Source organism: Prorops nasuta, unplaced genomic scaffold (assembly GCF_024137725.1).
Source record: "Prorops nasuta isolate Cenicafe-Biocafe unplaced genomic scaffold, Cenicafe_Pnas_1.2 PNAS00008, whole genome shotgun sequence".
Classification (NCBI taxonomy): domain Eukaryota; kingdom Metazoa; phylum Arthropoda; class Insecta; order Hymenoptera; family Bethylidae; genus Prorops; species Prorops nasuta.
Genome location: NW_027116805.1, coordinates 4,481,964 through 4,498,444, shown reverse-complemented (window position 1 = coordinate 4,498,444; position 16,481 = coordinate 4,481,964). Strand labels below are relative to the sequence as shown.

The 16,481-nt window shown below is 34.0% G+C and overlaps 1 protein-coding gene across 1 annotated transcript in view; it reads left to right on the top strand.

The window, feature by feature from the left end:
- The first annotated feature begins 2,345 nt into the window (after window positions 1-2,345).
- Window positions 2,346-16,481, top strand: part of Ptr (Patched-related) — a 60,945-nt gene continuing 46,809 nt past the window's right edge. The window contains exon 1 of the mRNA XM_066730656.1: window positions 2,346-2,783. Coding sequence (XP_066586753.1) covers window positions 2,781-2,783 — 3 coding nt within the window. The 5' untranslated portion in view covers window positions 2,346-2,780. The remainder of the gene's footprint in view (window positions 2,784-16,481) is intronic.

Genomic DNA, 16,481 nt, shown 5'->3' with positions numbered 1-16,481 from the left:
TGGACTATAAATAGCACGTTAAACGTGGCGTACGCGTTTGTTTTGCTTTATAATTGACGTGCCAGCCATGTATCAATCGTGGTAACTCTATATATCTATTTTATTGGCTGAGACTTCGAAACGAATGTTGTTTGGAATTGCAATTTTCGAGATTCGTTAAACGACCGTTTACGATTACCTAAACGTATTGCTTTGCATGTTTACCGTGACCCAATATTCATCCGTATTCATCATCGCTCTTGTTACTGTATTTATTTGTGTTTTTACCGTTGCATTCGCTGATACTCCACTATTACCATTATTTAATATTAGCATTACATTACACGTAACTTCACTATTTTATTATACAGTTTAATATGACTGTATAGCTATTATGTTTGTTATTGCTTTTATAGTTATGTAAAACTTTTTACGTTTCGTTTTAATTTCTTTATTAATTATTAATCTCGTGGCTAAAAATTGTGTAATTCTATATAACAGTACATTTGATATTACTTCACTATTTTAGTGTACAATGTAACATAGGTATGATTATTTAATTTCTTATTACGTTTATATAGTTATGTAAAAATTTCTGTTTCATTTTAAACTGAATATTCATAATTAATTTCCTTTCTAATTGGATTACTTGTCTTTTTCTATTCGAAATTATACCGTATTATTTTATTATTTATCATTATATTACAATATTCCTTATTGAGCCTACTACCGTATTTTTCAGTATTTTTACTATTAGACAACTGGATAAATTTACCGTTAAAATAACGATTTATATATTTTATATTATTATATTTCATATTGAGATAAAATTATATTCATTCTTGTGTGCGATTTTATAGGAAAAGCTGTACTTGCAATCCCTTTAAATGCTAAATTATAAAATGTATCAATCGAGGAAGTTTATTTTAGATCTCGTGTAAATTTTACGTCGATCGCGAAAAATACTGAAAGTTCTGAGAAAACGGTATAGATAGATAGATAGATGTTTTTTTTTAGAGATAACGAGAGAGAGAGAGAGAGAGAGAGAGAGAGAGAGGGAGGGAGATACAGACACGAGGAAATTGAAGAGGAATAAAATATTTCAGGAATAATCGTGCGACCCTTTAACCCGATGCGATTGTTCGCAATTGATAAGGCCAGTTTAACGGTATTATCAAGTGCAATGCTTCTAAACTTACATTTCCGTTAACGTCACTTCGCGGTTGACCTGCAATAGACTTGCGAACCGATAAGGAATACTGTCAACTGCATGCCCGGATACTGGAGCTTTCGATAAACACAATCTACTCGTCATCGATGCGCCATTTTTCACACTGCCTTCCAAATGCTCCTTCCTCTATTTCCTCTTTTTTCCCCTGCAACCACTTTTTCATCTCCTTCCTTGCAGAATCTCAATATGCCGTTAATAAGAAGCCAAAAACAGAAGGGAATTAAAATTATCCCCCATAAAATACCATTTTTTATCCCAGAAAATGTAATTTATTCTATATTAAATTATAAGCTAACATCGGTCCTTCGTTATCTCGTTAAGATACTATTAAATAATTAGTAAACCGTTTTTGCCTCTCATTTGACAAAAAAACTTATTTAACATAAAAGCCACTAGGTTATTAATGATATTTTACCCATGACAATATGAAGATTCAGTTTCATGTCAACATGGAGCCTTCGTATCGCAAGGCTGGAGCATTATTTATTGCAAAATCTCACGTGATTATTTGTGAATTGGATGTAATTACAGTGAAACGCCGGAACTTGCACGGGTGTATTACGGGCACACGGACAATTCCACGTCGCAGGAATATGCTAAGTAACTGTAATATAGCAATCTTAACATGCCTGTCAGTTTGTTGTACAAACGACCCCCATAAATACCCATTAATAACGCAAGGAATTCGCTACTCGCTAAAGCCATCCATTTCAATTTTCAATATCCACAGAACGACTAAAACGACTGGTTAAAACGACGATTAAAATGTTTTCGCAGATGTTTAAGAAAGATTCAATGATTCGAGGAATTCTCGTTGCTGTTGATAAAGCGGTTGAGCAATTGGTTTTAATGATTTTCATTTAAAAAGGAGGAAAAACTCGTGAAGAAGTAGTAGCTTTGGATCCGAAATTTGAATATATATGCGCGTAAATTGGCGGGCTTTTGGTGGTTTAGTGGCGAAAATTGCCGAGCGTGTCGCTGTTAGCGGTTTTGGCGCCAACGAAGAACGGCGGAGGCTGCCGAGCGAAGTCGGGGGCCCGACGGATATAGCCGAGGCTTGCCGATCCCCGTCGCGACTGCGTACCTAGCCGCTGCCCGATCTTCTCGAACGGCGCGCAGCCGAACAGTTCGAATCCGATTTCGCGACGACGTGTTCGTCGGCTCCGGTTTTTCTCCACAGTTTCCTTCTTTTTCCCTTCAAACGAATAGCCGACGATGACGTGCCGATGCCTCGAAACGCGCAGGTGATCCAATCAACGATCCTCGCCAATCGTTTCTCCTCGATCCCAATCCCTACCCCCCCCCCTCCCTCCCTTTGACCAGTCCTTCCACCCCTCGTTAAAATCGCTTTTCACCGCTTTTCAACTCAAATCTGTGCCTTTATGTGACTTACACGTGATTTCTTCGCGATAATTCTTTTCCTTCTAGTTTCTTCCAGTTTGTTCCACGAGTTTTCCAACGTTTATAAAAGTGTCGTGTATCAATTGCAACCTCCATACTTGTGTGAAATTAACCGCTGGAGTCTTTCGAACCATTGGATCTCTCTGTACCTGTTGCTCTTTATTCTTTCATGGTAAGTCTAGCTTTTGTGGCTTCAAATTATTCTCGTTTTGTATTATGCGGACCAAGTGCTGTTAACCAATCAAGCTTTTCCCGATTTAATTTTCAGAAAAAGGATTTATTAAATTGAATTGTTAATACGATTTAGTTGATGGCTAAGCATTTAAATAAAACCATGAATGATTGATAGGTTATTTTACTCTCGTTTTCTCCGCAAAGCCAGTTCCTTCCTTTTATTATATTCAGTTATCTCCATTTTCAAACAAACTATGTATTGATGTTAACTATATTTTTTTATGTAAAATATATAAGATTATAATTGACACTATAAAAAGATGTAAATAACAACAGATGGTTTTCTTAAAAATATTGTTCATAATGTAGAATATCTTTTTTTCGAAAAAAGAATAGGGATTTTATTTAGATAGAAAAATATAAACTCAAATGCGATATTCTTTCATTTTTCACTTTTTAATAAGCAACATTTTTTGGGGGTATTTACACATTTTATGGAATACACGTAGAAGGAAGAAAGTTATTTCGACTTACTGCTTCATGAATAAGTTGTAGTAGTAGAAAAGATCTTTCACGACTTTCGCTGACGATGTTTCATTAATATCGAATTGTGTAATCTGAACACGCTAAGTCCAGGTGTTTACTTTTTTCACTTTTTTTCGTCTTCCCCTGTACACTTTTTCCACGTTTTCTTTTATTTCCCCTTTTCACCTTTGTTCCCTTTTCTATTCCCCCTATTTCTCGACAGTGCTTTCACAAAGAAAGGGAACAAAATACCCATAAATACCTTTTTAAAACGATAAGTTCTTCACGAGCTCTCGGGTAAACAGAGTCAATCAATTGTCGTGTTTTGTTTTTGGAAAATTCTTAAAAATTCAACCACAACGCGTTTTTCGCGGTATAGTTGGATACAAAAACATTAAATAAAGAAAAGGCAGCACAATGTAGGGTTTCAAATAATCACTTCTAATAAACCGGTTTATTTTTATTAGTAAAATTAATCATTCATACGATTTTCTCGACGTAGTAATGTAATTACGATTTTACTCTCTGACTACAATTATTTATTTATTAACACGCACAACTGACAAATCTGGTCGTTTCGACGTTATTAACACCGATTTAATTACTGGGGTATTGTCTAATAATTCTAATGCGAGACGTATGAAAGGGTGATAAATTTTCAAAGAGCCTGGAAAGATTTTCATAAATTTTGCAAATAAATTTTAAAGAGAATCGCGTGACGTAAGTGCAAAAAACAAAACGTTTTTTTTGCTCTTTTGAAAATATGAACTGACCGCAGCTTTATTGCACATTGTCCACACCAGAATGATAAGCCAATTGCATTGTTTCCTAATTCTTCGTAGAAAAAGAAGAGTAATTTTTATTTTTTTACCTCTATTTCTTATAAGCTCTTTTAAAAACAGTCGCAATAGATTTTGTAATCTTACTGTTTACTCTCCTATAATTTAATACTTTCCTTTCCTTTATACTCTTGTTTATTTTTTATTGATAATTATAAAAACGTTCGATGCTCGGATTATTATTTTGCTGATTCAGAGATTTAAGTGTTTGATATTTTTGTAGAAAATCAATAGAGAATATCGATGAGTTAGATAAAAATATCATTAACCGATCTTTCGATTTTACTTTATATTATGATTTTTAGTAATTTTTCAAGTAAAATTTTAACAATTTTAATTCTTATGCTTATAATTGTATCCTCTCACTCTGTTTTCTACCCTTTCTCTCTGTGTTCTATTGCTTCCCATGACTCTTCCTTCCTCTTTTCCTCTTCTACGTCATCACTTGGCACGTCACTAGCATCATTTCTTCAACCACTTGAACCTTTTCAATCACTCGACGCGTTTTCTTCACTTTTACCACTTTCCTGCATAAACCAAGTGTTAGTACAGAATTCATTGCACACATTCTCTCCTCCCTGCTCTCTTAATTTACCTAATTACGTAGCTACGTTTCATTGCTTTGCTCTTACACAAGTGCTATGTAACATTTTACTTTTACACGTATTTTACATAGCAAATAAAGCATTATTAATTTCGAAAATTAAATTATAATAATTAATTATAAACTCCAAAAATAGATGAAAATACATGAATTGAATATTTTTGGTGCACTTTTTTTTTATAGCAATTTGATTACAATATTTAGTTGTATAAAATATACAATTATTTTGTACTATGCTAGATTTGTTAATTGTGCAGTGTTAATATTGAACATCGTCTACTATTACGACCACAATTATCGATCGAGTCGAGTATCAATAATTGTTTGAATTCTCTATTGTTAGGTGAGTTCAATGCACCAAGCAATGTTCAACAAATCATTTTCAACGACCATTGAGATATTGATGTGATTCTTCAATTCTTATATTTTTTTTTTTACTAAGAACTTTAAAGTAATATACTATAGTCTACGATTCAAATATCATTAATTGTTATGAAAATATTATAAAGCAATTATTGTTAACGCCAGAAAATATTTAATATAATTCTTGAAGAATTCTTTTTCTGGTTATTGCACTATAGCTACTAAACAGAGTATTTTTTCATGGAAATAGTTATTACCAGAGAGTAAAGTCTGTGCGGACTACATGAAGATTAGCTAAAATTTAATTAACGGTGAAAACTTTTTATTTTTTTTTGCAATATAAATTATTTTTATCGACAACATTTAGCTGTTTTTTCCTACACATTTCTTCCAAAATCCCAGCAGTGGTCGAAGCGTCTAAAGTCTCTTTAAACGTCGGAGATTGACCAAAGTTAATTAGCGTCGACTTGAGTAATGGTGGTAGTAAAATATTGGGATGTTTATAACAAGGAGAATTTTTTTAAGATTGCGTAACCTCGCGAATTAAAGCTATTAAAACTTGGGTAATACAGTAGAGTATGGAGGGGGGGGGGGGATTGTAAAGTTTTATTATAGTAAAGTTTTGCTAACTCATGGGGGGGGGGGGGTCTTTACGCGTTGTACACCTAACACACACTAACAAAATATTTCATACGTTTATGAACGAGTAAGAAACGTAATGCGTGCACGTGTGTGGGTACAATTTGCTCCATGACGTATTCTACACGAGCTACGAATACCAAATGAAACTACCACAAGTCTACCTAAGTACCGTAAATCGTCCCAGAATTTATCTTGTGGAAACTCGCATTTATGCACTCCTCAATGTTGTTTTTAATTGGTTTTATTACGATCGTTGTCTTGTTGGTACTATTTTTATATTTGTAGTTTAAACACTTAAATTGATAATCCTTGCATATATTAATAAAACTTGGCGTGTAATTATTTTATATATTTGCATAACAATTTTGCAAATATAATTGTATTAATCCTTCTTCCATACAAATTAACAAAATTATTAAAATTTTTCGTTTGTAGAAAGTAAAATTCTTATGGTCTCCCCCCTTTTCTGCTGCTTGGAAAAAAATATGTTAATCGAGTTTCACGCGTTTAGAAAATGAAAGTATTATATGGTCGTTTACCTGTTCACAACCTTGTCCTTGTATTTCATAACTAGCTCGGTTCTGCGTTGGCTGTATGTTTTATGCAGGTATAATTAGTTTCGAGTAAAGCATTGCCAGTACTTAAAATGTTGAAAATAATGAAAATTTCTTGTGCTGTTAAAAGATTAAGAATCATTGTAGAAGCGCGATGGAAATATTTCGTGGTGACTCGAGGGGAATAATTGATATTACACTTTCGCAGAGCTCGAGTGATTATTCTTTAAGATCCTGTTGGAAGAAAAAAAAAATATATCTGCAAAATATAATCAACGAAGACTCTCTTCTTTCTTCTTCCATAATTATTACAAGTGTTCTCACTAGGTTGTTCCGTGTAATTAGTTTTCTCTCCTCTGCACAGGTTAATAATCCCTTACGTTTCTGCGAGTTTGCGAGAGGTGCTTTAGATTTTCTGGAATTATCTTGATACCGTTCGTGGTAACTTTTGAGATCCAGGATTTGAGATATCTGCAAGTTGCTCGTATCAAGCAGATTACTTCATTCCAAAATTCACTTTTCCCTTGTTGTGCCTTTCACGTCCCTTTCTCATTGTATTAATAATAATGGAGTAATTATTTATTTGGAACGTAGGGAAAATAATTGCGATAGTTCTTTCACTTTGGTTTGTTGAAGTGGAGCGTTAATTCGTGTCTTCCCTTCTTTCACCAATTGCCAAGATTAGTCGATTCGTCTTGGGGCTGGTGTCCGCAGCTGATGATTCTAGAAAAACAATCACGTTTGGTCCACTTCTGCCTCAATTGTATAGCACGATTTTCGTTCGTTCTGGGACTCGTTGTAAATAATCACGTGAGAATTTCCTTTTCTTTTTCAACTTCCTCCATATTTTAATAAATGGCTGTAAGAGGAAGAGAGAGATATCCGTCGTTACACAAACAAAAAATTCTACACTCGGATGTGTACAGGAGTCTGTGGATGCGTCTCGGTGGGGCCATACAGTGGGAGTGACGTATGGACGTGGTGATTCCCCAACGCCCCCCCCCCCCCCTCCTCTCTCTACTTTTTCTCAACGATCTCCGGTGACCCGCCAGAGGTTCTCATTATCGTAAATAATTTATTCGATCAGTTCTCGCATGTTATACAAATTTTTAATTATTTATCAAACGTAAGTATTTTTTTTATACTATATGTTTTTATTTTTCATCCATTCTTCCAAAATTTAAATTATTTGCTAGTGTTCTTTATGTACGATTAATAATAATAATAATAAAAAGTTGTTTCGTAGCTGCGTGCAATTTTAAAATTAGCACGTGACGAATTCCAACGATGGATGTCGTTTATGAATTTTCGCGGAGAACGAAATTAAAGTTAATTTCACGGTTTAATGAAATGGCGAAGCCGAAGATGCAGCTCGATCGTCGTGGAAACTGGGAACTGTGTGTTCTGGATTAGGAATTTTCTCCAAGTTGGGAGTTGAATAAGCTGTTTTATTGAAGCAATCTGCAATTTTCTTGGATGCTTGTTTCACTGGCACATCTTTTCGCAAACTGAACCTAAGATAGACCATTAGCATAATGTTATTACGAAATGGAAGCGACAGAGGCATGGAGAGCTCGAAAGTTCCCCGTGAAAACTGTCGCTTCGTGCCAGAAACTTTATCAAAATGGTAATTGTAAATATGCTGTGCTATGCTATCCCATTTCATTAAAGCTCCCCTCTCCCCTTCCAATCTTTCAACCTTTCCTACATTTCGATTAAACTATTCGTTCCTGAAAATTACTGCAAGCCTCCAGACTCCCTTGAAAATCTATATATATGTATATATATATATATATATATATATATATACGTGTGAAGATGAAGGACTTTGAAAGAAAATACATTTTTAATGTATAAATTAGAGTGATGAATTTTTATTCGAGCGAGACGATGATTTTATAAATATAAATGGATTGTTAGCGATTCAAGGTCAGGTGGAAATGTCAAGATTTTGGTGGGGTGGAGGGGGATGGGGGGTTGTGACTGTTGGAGAAAAGAGATAAAACGAGGAAGAAAGAGGCTAGGGGGGGGGGGGTAAGAGCGAGGAAATTGAGAAATGTGGATGAGGAGATAGGAGAAAAGGATGGAGAGAGTGGAAAGGAACAAGAGAAGAGCCTGGGAATAAGAAAATATGCAGGAAAAAAGGTAAATATTGGAAGAGAGAGGAATTATTGGACAAAAGGGAGAAGATCGAGAAATGGAATTGATGACAAAGTAACTAAATGTCGCTTGGAATAATTAGCCTAAGAGATAAATTAAGTTGCGATATCTCTTCCGGTTTGAAAGCGATATCGATGGCTCCCAAGACGAGAATGGTCCATTTATTACCAGAATTCTCCAATATCACAACCCTACTATAATACTATCCTTCTTTATGGTGTAACTATACTTGTTAAATGTTAACCCTCTTAACGTAGTAGCACGAATATTTATCTCTTAATTAATTATGACGAATAAATTAAACTCTTGCGAAAATTCAAGATTCCTGCGTGTTTTTTTTTGCTAATCATTTTTCTGTCATGAGTATATTTTTATATTTCAATAATCCATTTAAAGAATTTTTGTGTATTTATTTAATATTTCCTGCGTTCTTTCTGGTATGTTATATTACTTTTTTTTCTGATTCGAACAAAGGGAGGCCTTTATCATGTCCAAAATTAGCTTGAAAAATGAAGAAATTTCGAAAAATGTTTAAATTCGATCTTGCATGAGATCCTTTGTCACGGACGAAATAAACGAGAAGGATCAATGGAAATGAATTAATTACTGTATAAAAGAGAATCTTCATTTTATCCATTTAATCTTTCGTACGTTCTTGCTAGGATTTTACGTTATATTTTTCCTGATTCGTACAAAGGGAAACCTTTATCTTGTCCAGGATTGGCTTTGAGAGTTGTTCTCGGTCTCTGTTCTCTGTCTCGGTTGCATGGATATGGGGTCTGCACTAATGAAGATACGCCGCGGGTGGTTCTCAGGTAAATTAAACCACTGGGGAAAATGATTGGTGTCGAGGAAGGAAAAATAATATTTCCTCTCGCGATAGAGCAGTGCTTGGCCGAATCGATTAGAAGGAAATCTAATTTAAAGGTTCAACTCTGTAGTAACAATCGTAAAATTGTTGCCACACGACGCGATGGAGAATGATTCGAGGTTTTGGCAAAGTTTTATCGTTGTTGGGAAAAAATGGCATTACATGAGAAGTGGACGCACGAGCTCTCGAAGCACAAAATTCTACCACGATTTACTGGGAAACGTAGAAAGTTTTAACACAATCCTCTGTGTGTCCTTTAACGACCACATCAATTTATTTCCACTCATATATAGCAATTTTTCCTCCACGTAACAATTTTCCAACATAACTATAAACTTTACAATTATGTACATATATATTATTATTATTTATTTTACTTGTGAGGAAATTTATGATAAATTTTGTTTCCTGTGTAAAACTTTACTGCTGCTACGAGGGATTAAAAGTTGGGAGAACGAGACTGAAAGTTCAATTTTTATAATTGAAATTAAAGGGATTAAAAAGAAGTATGAAAAATATTTTTCCTGAGAGATGTAATATAAAGGTAGAAGTGTATTTTAAATATTGTATGGAAACATTGAATTTGGCTGGATAAATTCAGTAATAATTAAAATACTGTATTAACTGAACGTTACGTCAGTTTTTTTTAATACCTTTTGTAGATAAAAAACTGAATGAATCCTTAATTATTGAAGGAACACAATGGGTGATAAGCACTTGTTTCCTGGACACGAATGTATAGCTACGTGCAAATATTTATTATGTAAAGGTCGAAATGTTATAAATAACTGATTATGCACTTTCCAATCATAAAATTGCATTTATTTTCATTAATGGTATAATTGCTCCTTTTTTAAATAAAAACTTTCCAGTTTAGATTTTTAATTACGTAATTCAGAGTTTTCAAAAACGTAACTAATATAGGTAATGAGTTTGAAAGTTTTATTTGTTTAATTACCAATTGGTTCATATAGATTATTTGTAGAATATTAATTACAAGAAATTAAATTTATATAATATACTGTTTTAAAGTTTTTTGCAATCATTCTTTTACATTATTTATATATGCACAACACGTGCATAGAATTTTTGTGCAGTAAAAGACAAATAGCTGTAGATGATAAGATTATTAATATACAACATGTAAGAGTCATTGAATTCAGTTGATAGTAAATTATAATAGGTGTTAAAAGAGCAAATGTGAGGCAATAAAATCATCACAATGTTATTTGCTCGATGTGCTCTCAAGGAAGTCCCCCATTAATCTGCTGAATTTAATCTTCGATTGATAAGGTCATTAACCTTTTGCCTATGCACTGTTTGCTACATAAAAATCCATTATTTCTATATATTCTTTCCTTACACAAATAAAATTGTACATTTTCCAAATCCCTAAAATTTACAAAAATGTATAATAATTGAAACTTGGAATAATTATTTATTTAATATTTTTTAATAATTGCTACAAATAAACCAATAAATTCTTCACACATTGTCCATATTTTTCTCCAAGAATTGACTTTACACGGTTGCTTTTACATCTCTGAGGAATCCAGGAGATATGAAGTATGGATCCCATAGGAATTTTCAAACGTTTCAGTTTTATTCCAGAGTTTCGCTGAAAAATATATTTTTCAATATTTATGTTAGTTCCCTCCACGAGATCTACTATACTACCATCGTCATAGAAAGGTTTCGCGTCAAGGGTCAATCTTAAAATTGCAAAACTGCAGAAATGTTTTCCTCATACTTCAAGGACGTTGAAGAAAATTTTACGTCGTGCTGGGAGAGTAAAACTGATTAAATATTTGGAAAGGGGGAGTGCAATGTTCCAGGATGGAAACAACATTACGCGAAGTATCGAGATCAATCTTAATATTGGGGTGAGTCTCCTGTAGTTTGGAGTTTGACTGGAAACTAAGTACTGTAGGACTGGGCTCCAGGCTATAGGATATGGTGCTGGTGTATCGAGATAGCTGACAGTGAGTCGTAAACTGCATAAAATGTATAAACAAACCACTTGGAGCACTGATCCAACCTGGAAGAATCTCAGACTACACTGTGTGTGTGTGTGTGTTAAAGAAAACCTCCATTCTCCACCTTTCCCAACATTTGCACACCTCACCCCATTCAGCTTTCACCCTATTTTTTATACTCGAATATTTTTCAATAAATCTGCAATATGTTCGAAGCTTTTTTTTTCCACGTGCCATGGCTGTATCAAGGAATTTATTAATCGAAGCACGAGGGAATAATCTCAACGGGGACGTACGAGATATTTTTTTGTCAAGAGTTGTTCAAAAGCATTAATCAGTTATGATTACTACGTTGATTAGTCGCGAAGCTACTGACCATGATTTACCGAGTAACGTAGAAAGTTTTAATATGGGCCCCTCTGTGTCGTAGAACCTTTTTATAATTTTATAACGAGACTGTGTATTAATTATTTTAGTTTTAATTTAACCATTGTTTGACTAATTATTGAAACTTTAATTGCATTATTATTATTGATTAATTGGAGAATTAAAAAAAATAATAAAAATAAATCTATAATATTTTTATCATTTTTCAGTAAGTTAACTTGTAAAATACACGAAGGGAGGAAATACAAAGGGGTGGGGGTTGTTTATTAAATTGGATACTTGAAAATATGCTCGCGTGTATAAACATCGAAAAGGGTGAAAGAATGAGAAATTAAATGCATATATTAAACTTAAATTTAGATATGTTTACACGTATCGCGATAAATGTGGAAAGTTGTTTAACTCAGTGGTGTGTAACGCGCGCCGGCAATAAGAAGCGAGACAGGCATGTTGGGGATAACAAGTATAAAAGTCAGTTTTACATTCTTCTCGTTTCATTTACATTCGCACTGACTCCAGAAAACCGAATAGCCTTGTCCCGATTCGTCCCGATGCCAGTCAACGAATGATTTATCAGAAATGAACGATAAAAGTGCCATTCGTCGTTTGATTCTAGAACGCTGCTGTTATTTTTAGAAAATCAACGCTTCTTCGCTATTAAATTCTCCTTATAGACAATCTACGTGCGTCCGTCTCGTCATGCTCTATTTGTTTATTTAATTCGCTAATTATCGATTTATGCTAATCCACTCTTGATTTCAGGATACGTTAGAACTGTGAATGGTTGATAATTGCGGTATTGTAATTTTTTTAAATATATTCAAGAAATTATCGTATTTTTCTCTGATAAAACTACTTTTTTAATTTGACATAGGAATATAATTTATTATCAAGTTGTATATTTCTTTGAATGGCAAATTTTGTCGATGCACTTTTCGATCCATGATAAGTTACAGCTCTGAATGGATAATCAAATGCTATCATAAATTATTGTCAAATTATCGACGTAGATTAGAAAAATCAATACTGTTAGGATAATTCAATATGATCGCCACAATTGTATTTATGAAATGATCGGTCGAAGCATTAAAACCCTTTCTAGTATAAATTTATGTGCATATACATAAAGCTCGTACTGCGTACAAAAGTCTGATATAAGGGAAGTGTTGAAACGTGCATAATTTTACATAAAACTGCAACAATATTAATATTAATATAGTATACATGGTATATTTTTCAAGTTTGTAAACCATGCTGGATAAATATCTGAAAGTAGTTGAGGTGAAATGAATAAAGGAAGAAAGTATAATAGACGAAAGTAGGAAGTGGGTGAAAATGGGGAGGGGGGGGGGGGGGAGGGAGTACAAATAAAACTGATGGAATTGGATAAAATGAATGAAGGAGAATAAAATGGGAACAAATGAATGGAAAGAGGGAAAAATTTTGGAAAAGTTTTCATTGTGGTTAAAGGGATAATTATAAGGGGGAGGGGGAGGTGGTTGACTTTTATTTTCGTTTTTCGTCAATAGCAAAAGTTTGTTATGGCAATTTGTGTAATATTTTTATGTGTGTGTGTGTGTGTGTAATCTTGACCGCTCGTTTCTTTGCCTCATCGTTATCTCAACACATGGACAATTTACAAGGATTCTAGATACTGGCAAATTCTTCCAGAGCCACTTGCTCCCTTCTTACCAAACGCACTTGTCGCTTTTTCCTTCCTATTCCGCGTAAATACTTGCACAATTGTATCTGCAACTTTTTCTAACGAAGACTGTCTTACAACTGACAATATTAGAAAAAATTTCACTCGATTGGATAACTGTTTTACTTTTTGGTTTTCAATTGCACATGTACAGGTGTTGAATAGAAATTTTAATAGTAAATTTGAACAAATATTAATTTCTAGAAACGTATACTATGGTGTAGATAAATTTGATTAATTGGATTGTTCGATTTTCGCGTATTTAAACAAAATATTATAATTTTTAGATATAAATAATAATTGTAAAAAAGGTAATTAAATATAATATACGAGCTGAAGAGAGGATTGGAATAGTGACAAATTATTGGGTCCCTGTTTTAGTAGCTTTGGATTTTATTTCAGCCTGTAGCATTGATTCGGTTTAAACTTGAAATAGGGGCACGTCGATCGTATCGAATTTGAAAACTTTTATGAATCACGTTCGAAAAAGGATGTAAAGAGTTTTGCGAAAGTAAGAATCTTCGGTCTCCGTCGGTGTGCCAGGAGTAACTTTAATTGATTGCGCTTGAAGAACGCATTGGTCTTACAATCGAATTAATTACCAGTTACCACTAATTGTTTTTCAAGATTTCATTTGTCTGCCGCAATTGGTTCGTTCATCCTTCAAAGGCTGAAAATTAGAAGAAAGATTGACTGTACGGGATTGTCGAAGATTTTTATATTGTAAAAGTTGCTGGAAACTACATAATCACTATAATACTATACATTTATAAATAACAATCGAAATATCAACAGAAACATTAATAATTATACAAACGAAGAACAGCAGAAAAAATAAGTAACAAAAAATTAATAAGAAAGGAACAAGTAAGAACCACAGCAACGATTAAAAAATGATTCAAGAAATTTTCGAGCAACGAACTAGCAATAGACAAAAACCTCCAAGCAATAACAGAGCACTAAACTAGCAACGAGTATGCAATAAGGCAGCAATGAGCAAGTGACGATGAAGCAACGTAATTAAAGTGGCGGACGAGCAATAAACGAGCATTGAACAAGCAACGTGGTAGCAACACGAATAAACGATACTTGATTATAGAGAGCAGTGGCGTTACACTTGTTGCTCTTTCAATTTCAACTTTTAAACGCGGAGCAGCGTTGCTGGAAGAAAAACAGTTTCGTTTCGTGTTAGTCGCAATAAGTCGTTCGGCAGGTGGAAGGTGGTAACGGGAGGAAAAGGAACCAGGGGAATACTGTGGTGGCTTCGGGGGGGGGGGGGGGGGTGTACGAGAAATGATGGAAAAGTTACGTAAATTCAGTAGCCGGTGCTTACCGGATCGACCCGATTTACTCGGGATTCACGCAGGCGCAATGAAAGTATTAACGGGAACATCGATAGAAAGTAAATACGTCACACACCGGACTCCCCGGAAGACCAGCGCTTTATAATTGAGATTGAGGAAAGCGAGGAACATACCTAACGCGTGCTCAAGATGCAAGATGAAACACGTAAGACTCGCCGAGAAATTCCACTCGAAATTCTTATTAAACTCCAACTAATTTTCTGCGTGATATTCGTTAACTGTAATTATGTTGGATAAGCTTTTGTAATTAATTTTGTCGCTGAAAAGACGGAAAGCTCGTTGTGTCGTTTTGTTTCGTAAAAAATACTGTTACGGTTATTTTTGAAGATTTTTAGTTCTTATTTTTACGTTTTTTTTTTTAGCGTAAAAAATTTCTAATTTCTTCGATAACGTTATTTAAAGCAGACGGATTAGAACAATGAGGCTGTCGAGTAAACGTGCGTTATTCGAAAAATAAACAATAAGAAAGTGTGACCTACCAACTGAACGCTTAACGCTTCTTGCACACGACTGCAGAACAAAATTTCCTTTCATATTTATGTGCACAATTAAGTTTAATTGGTTGATGAGAGGCTTAATTGAATTGCGAATAGATAAATCTAATTGAGTTATCAGTTTTTATTAAGTTTTGAGATAAGTCGTATAGAATTTGTTAGAGGAATATTTTAAGTAGCACTAATTCATTGAAAATTACAGTTGGAATCATTTTGAATTGATATATTATAGAAGAACGAACAGTTTAGAGAAAAGGTAATCAAAGAGGCTGAGGAAATAAAAGTTTGGTTATCGAAAGGAAATGTTTTTCTTTTTTTTTTTTTATGGAATAATAGACATTCCGAGCAAGTTTTTTCTTGTGTGAAATTATAAAGGAAGAAAAGAATGTGAATAATGCATAAATGAGAGTGGGCAAGGGGAAAGCTTAAAAGCCCCATAAAGAAAGAGAAAGAGAGCGAGAGAGGGAGAGTAAGAGAAGAAAAGTATGTGGAGCAAAGTAGGAAGTTTCTTGTGATGTTTCAGTGTTACGACGAAAATTGCAATTAAAGCTTTCCATTTGACACTTTAAAAATGGCTAGAGTTTTAAGCTGCAAGGGAAAACGAGCCCTTTTCCTATATACACTCGACCTTTTTCCGTCTTTCTCTTTTTACTCTTCTCAATCTTAACCACAGACTCTACTACCTGTATTTTGCCTTTTCGGTCCAGGTCACTCTTTGTTTCCCTGCGGATATGACCTGCTTTGAAAACTCCAATTCTCACTGCGCCGAGAATGCATTCTATCCAGCTATGTCTCACCCGTCAAATTCGTCCTTTAAAAACGTGCAATTAAGTCAAATGCAACATTTTTCATATTTTAACTGATAAAAGCTTGAATTTCTCGATAGTAAACAAAGCCAAGGTTGAACTTGGGATTTATAATTTATTATTTTAATCGAGCATTTCCATTTTTGAATCTAGTACAATAAATTTTATTATATATTGTGTTAATGTCAATAAGCGTAAAAATTAAATTTGCAATGTATTGCAATGCACAAATAAATTATTGCCCCAAGCTGATTGAATTAGCTTATTGAAGCACGTTAAAGTCGTTTCACAGAAATTCGTATTATCAGTGCTTGTAACTCTATGTATACCCAAGTAATCTTGCAAGATTACAGGATTTGGCAGTTCACTCGCTGTTATGACGCAGATATCAATGACGTATTTACTTTCT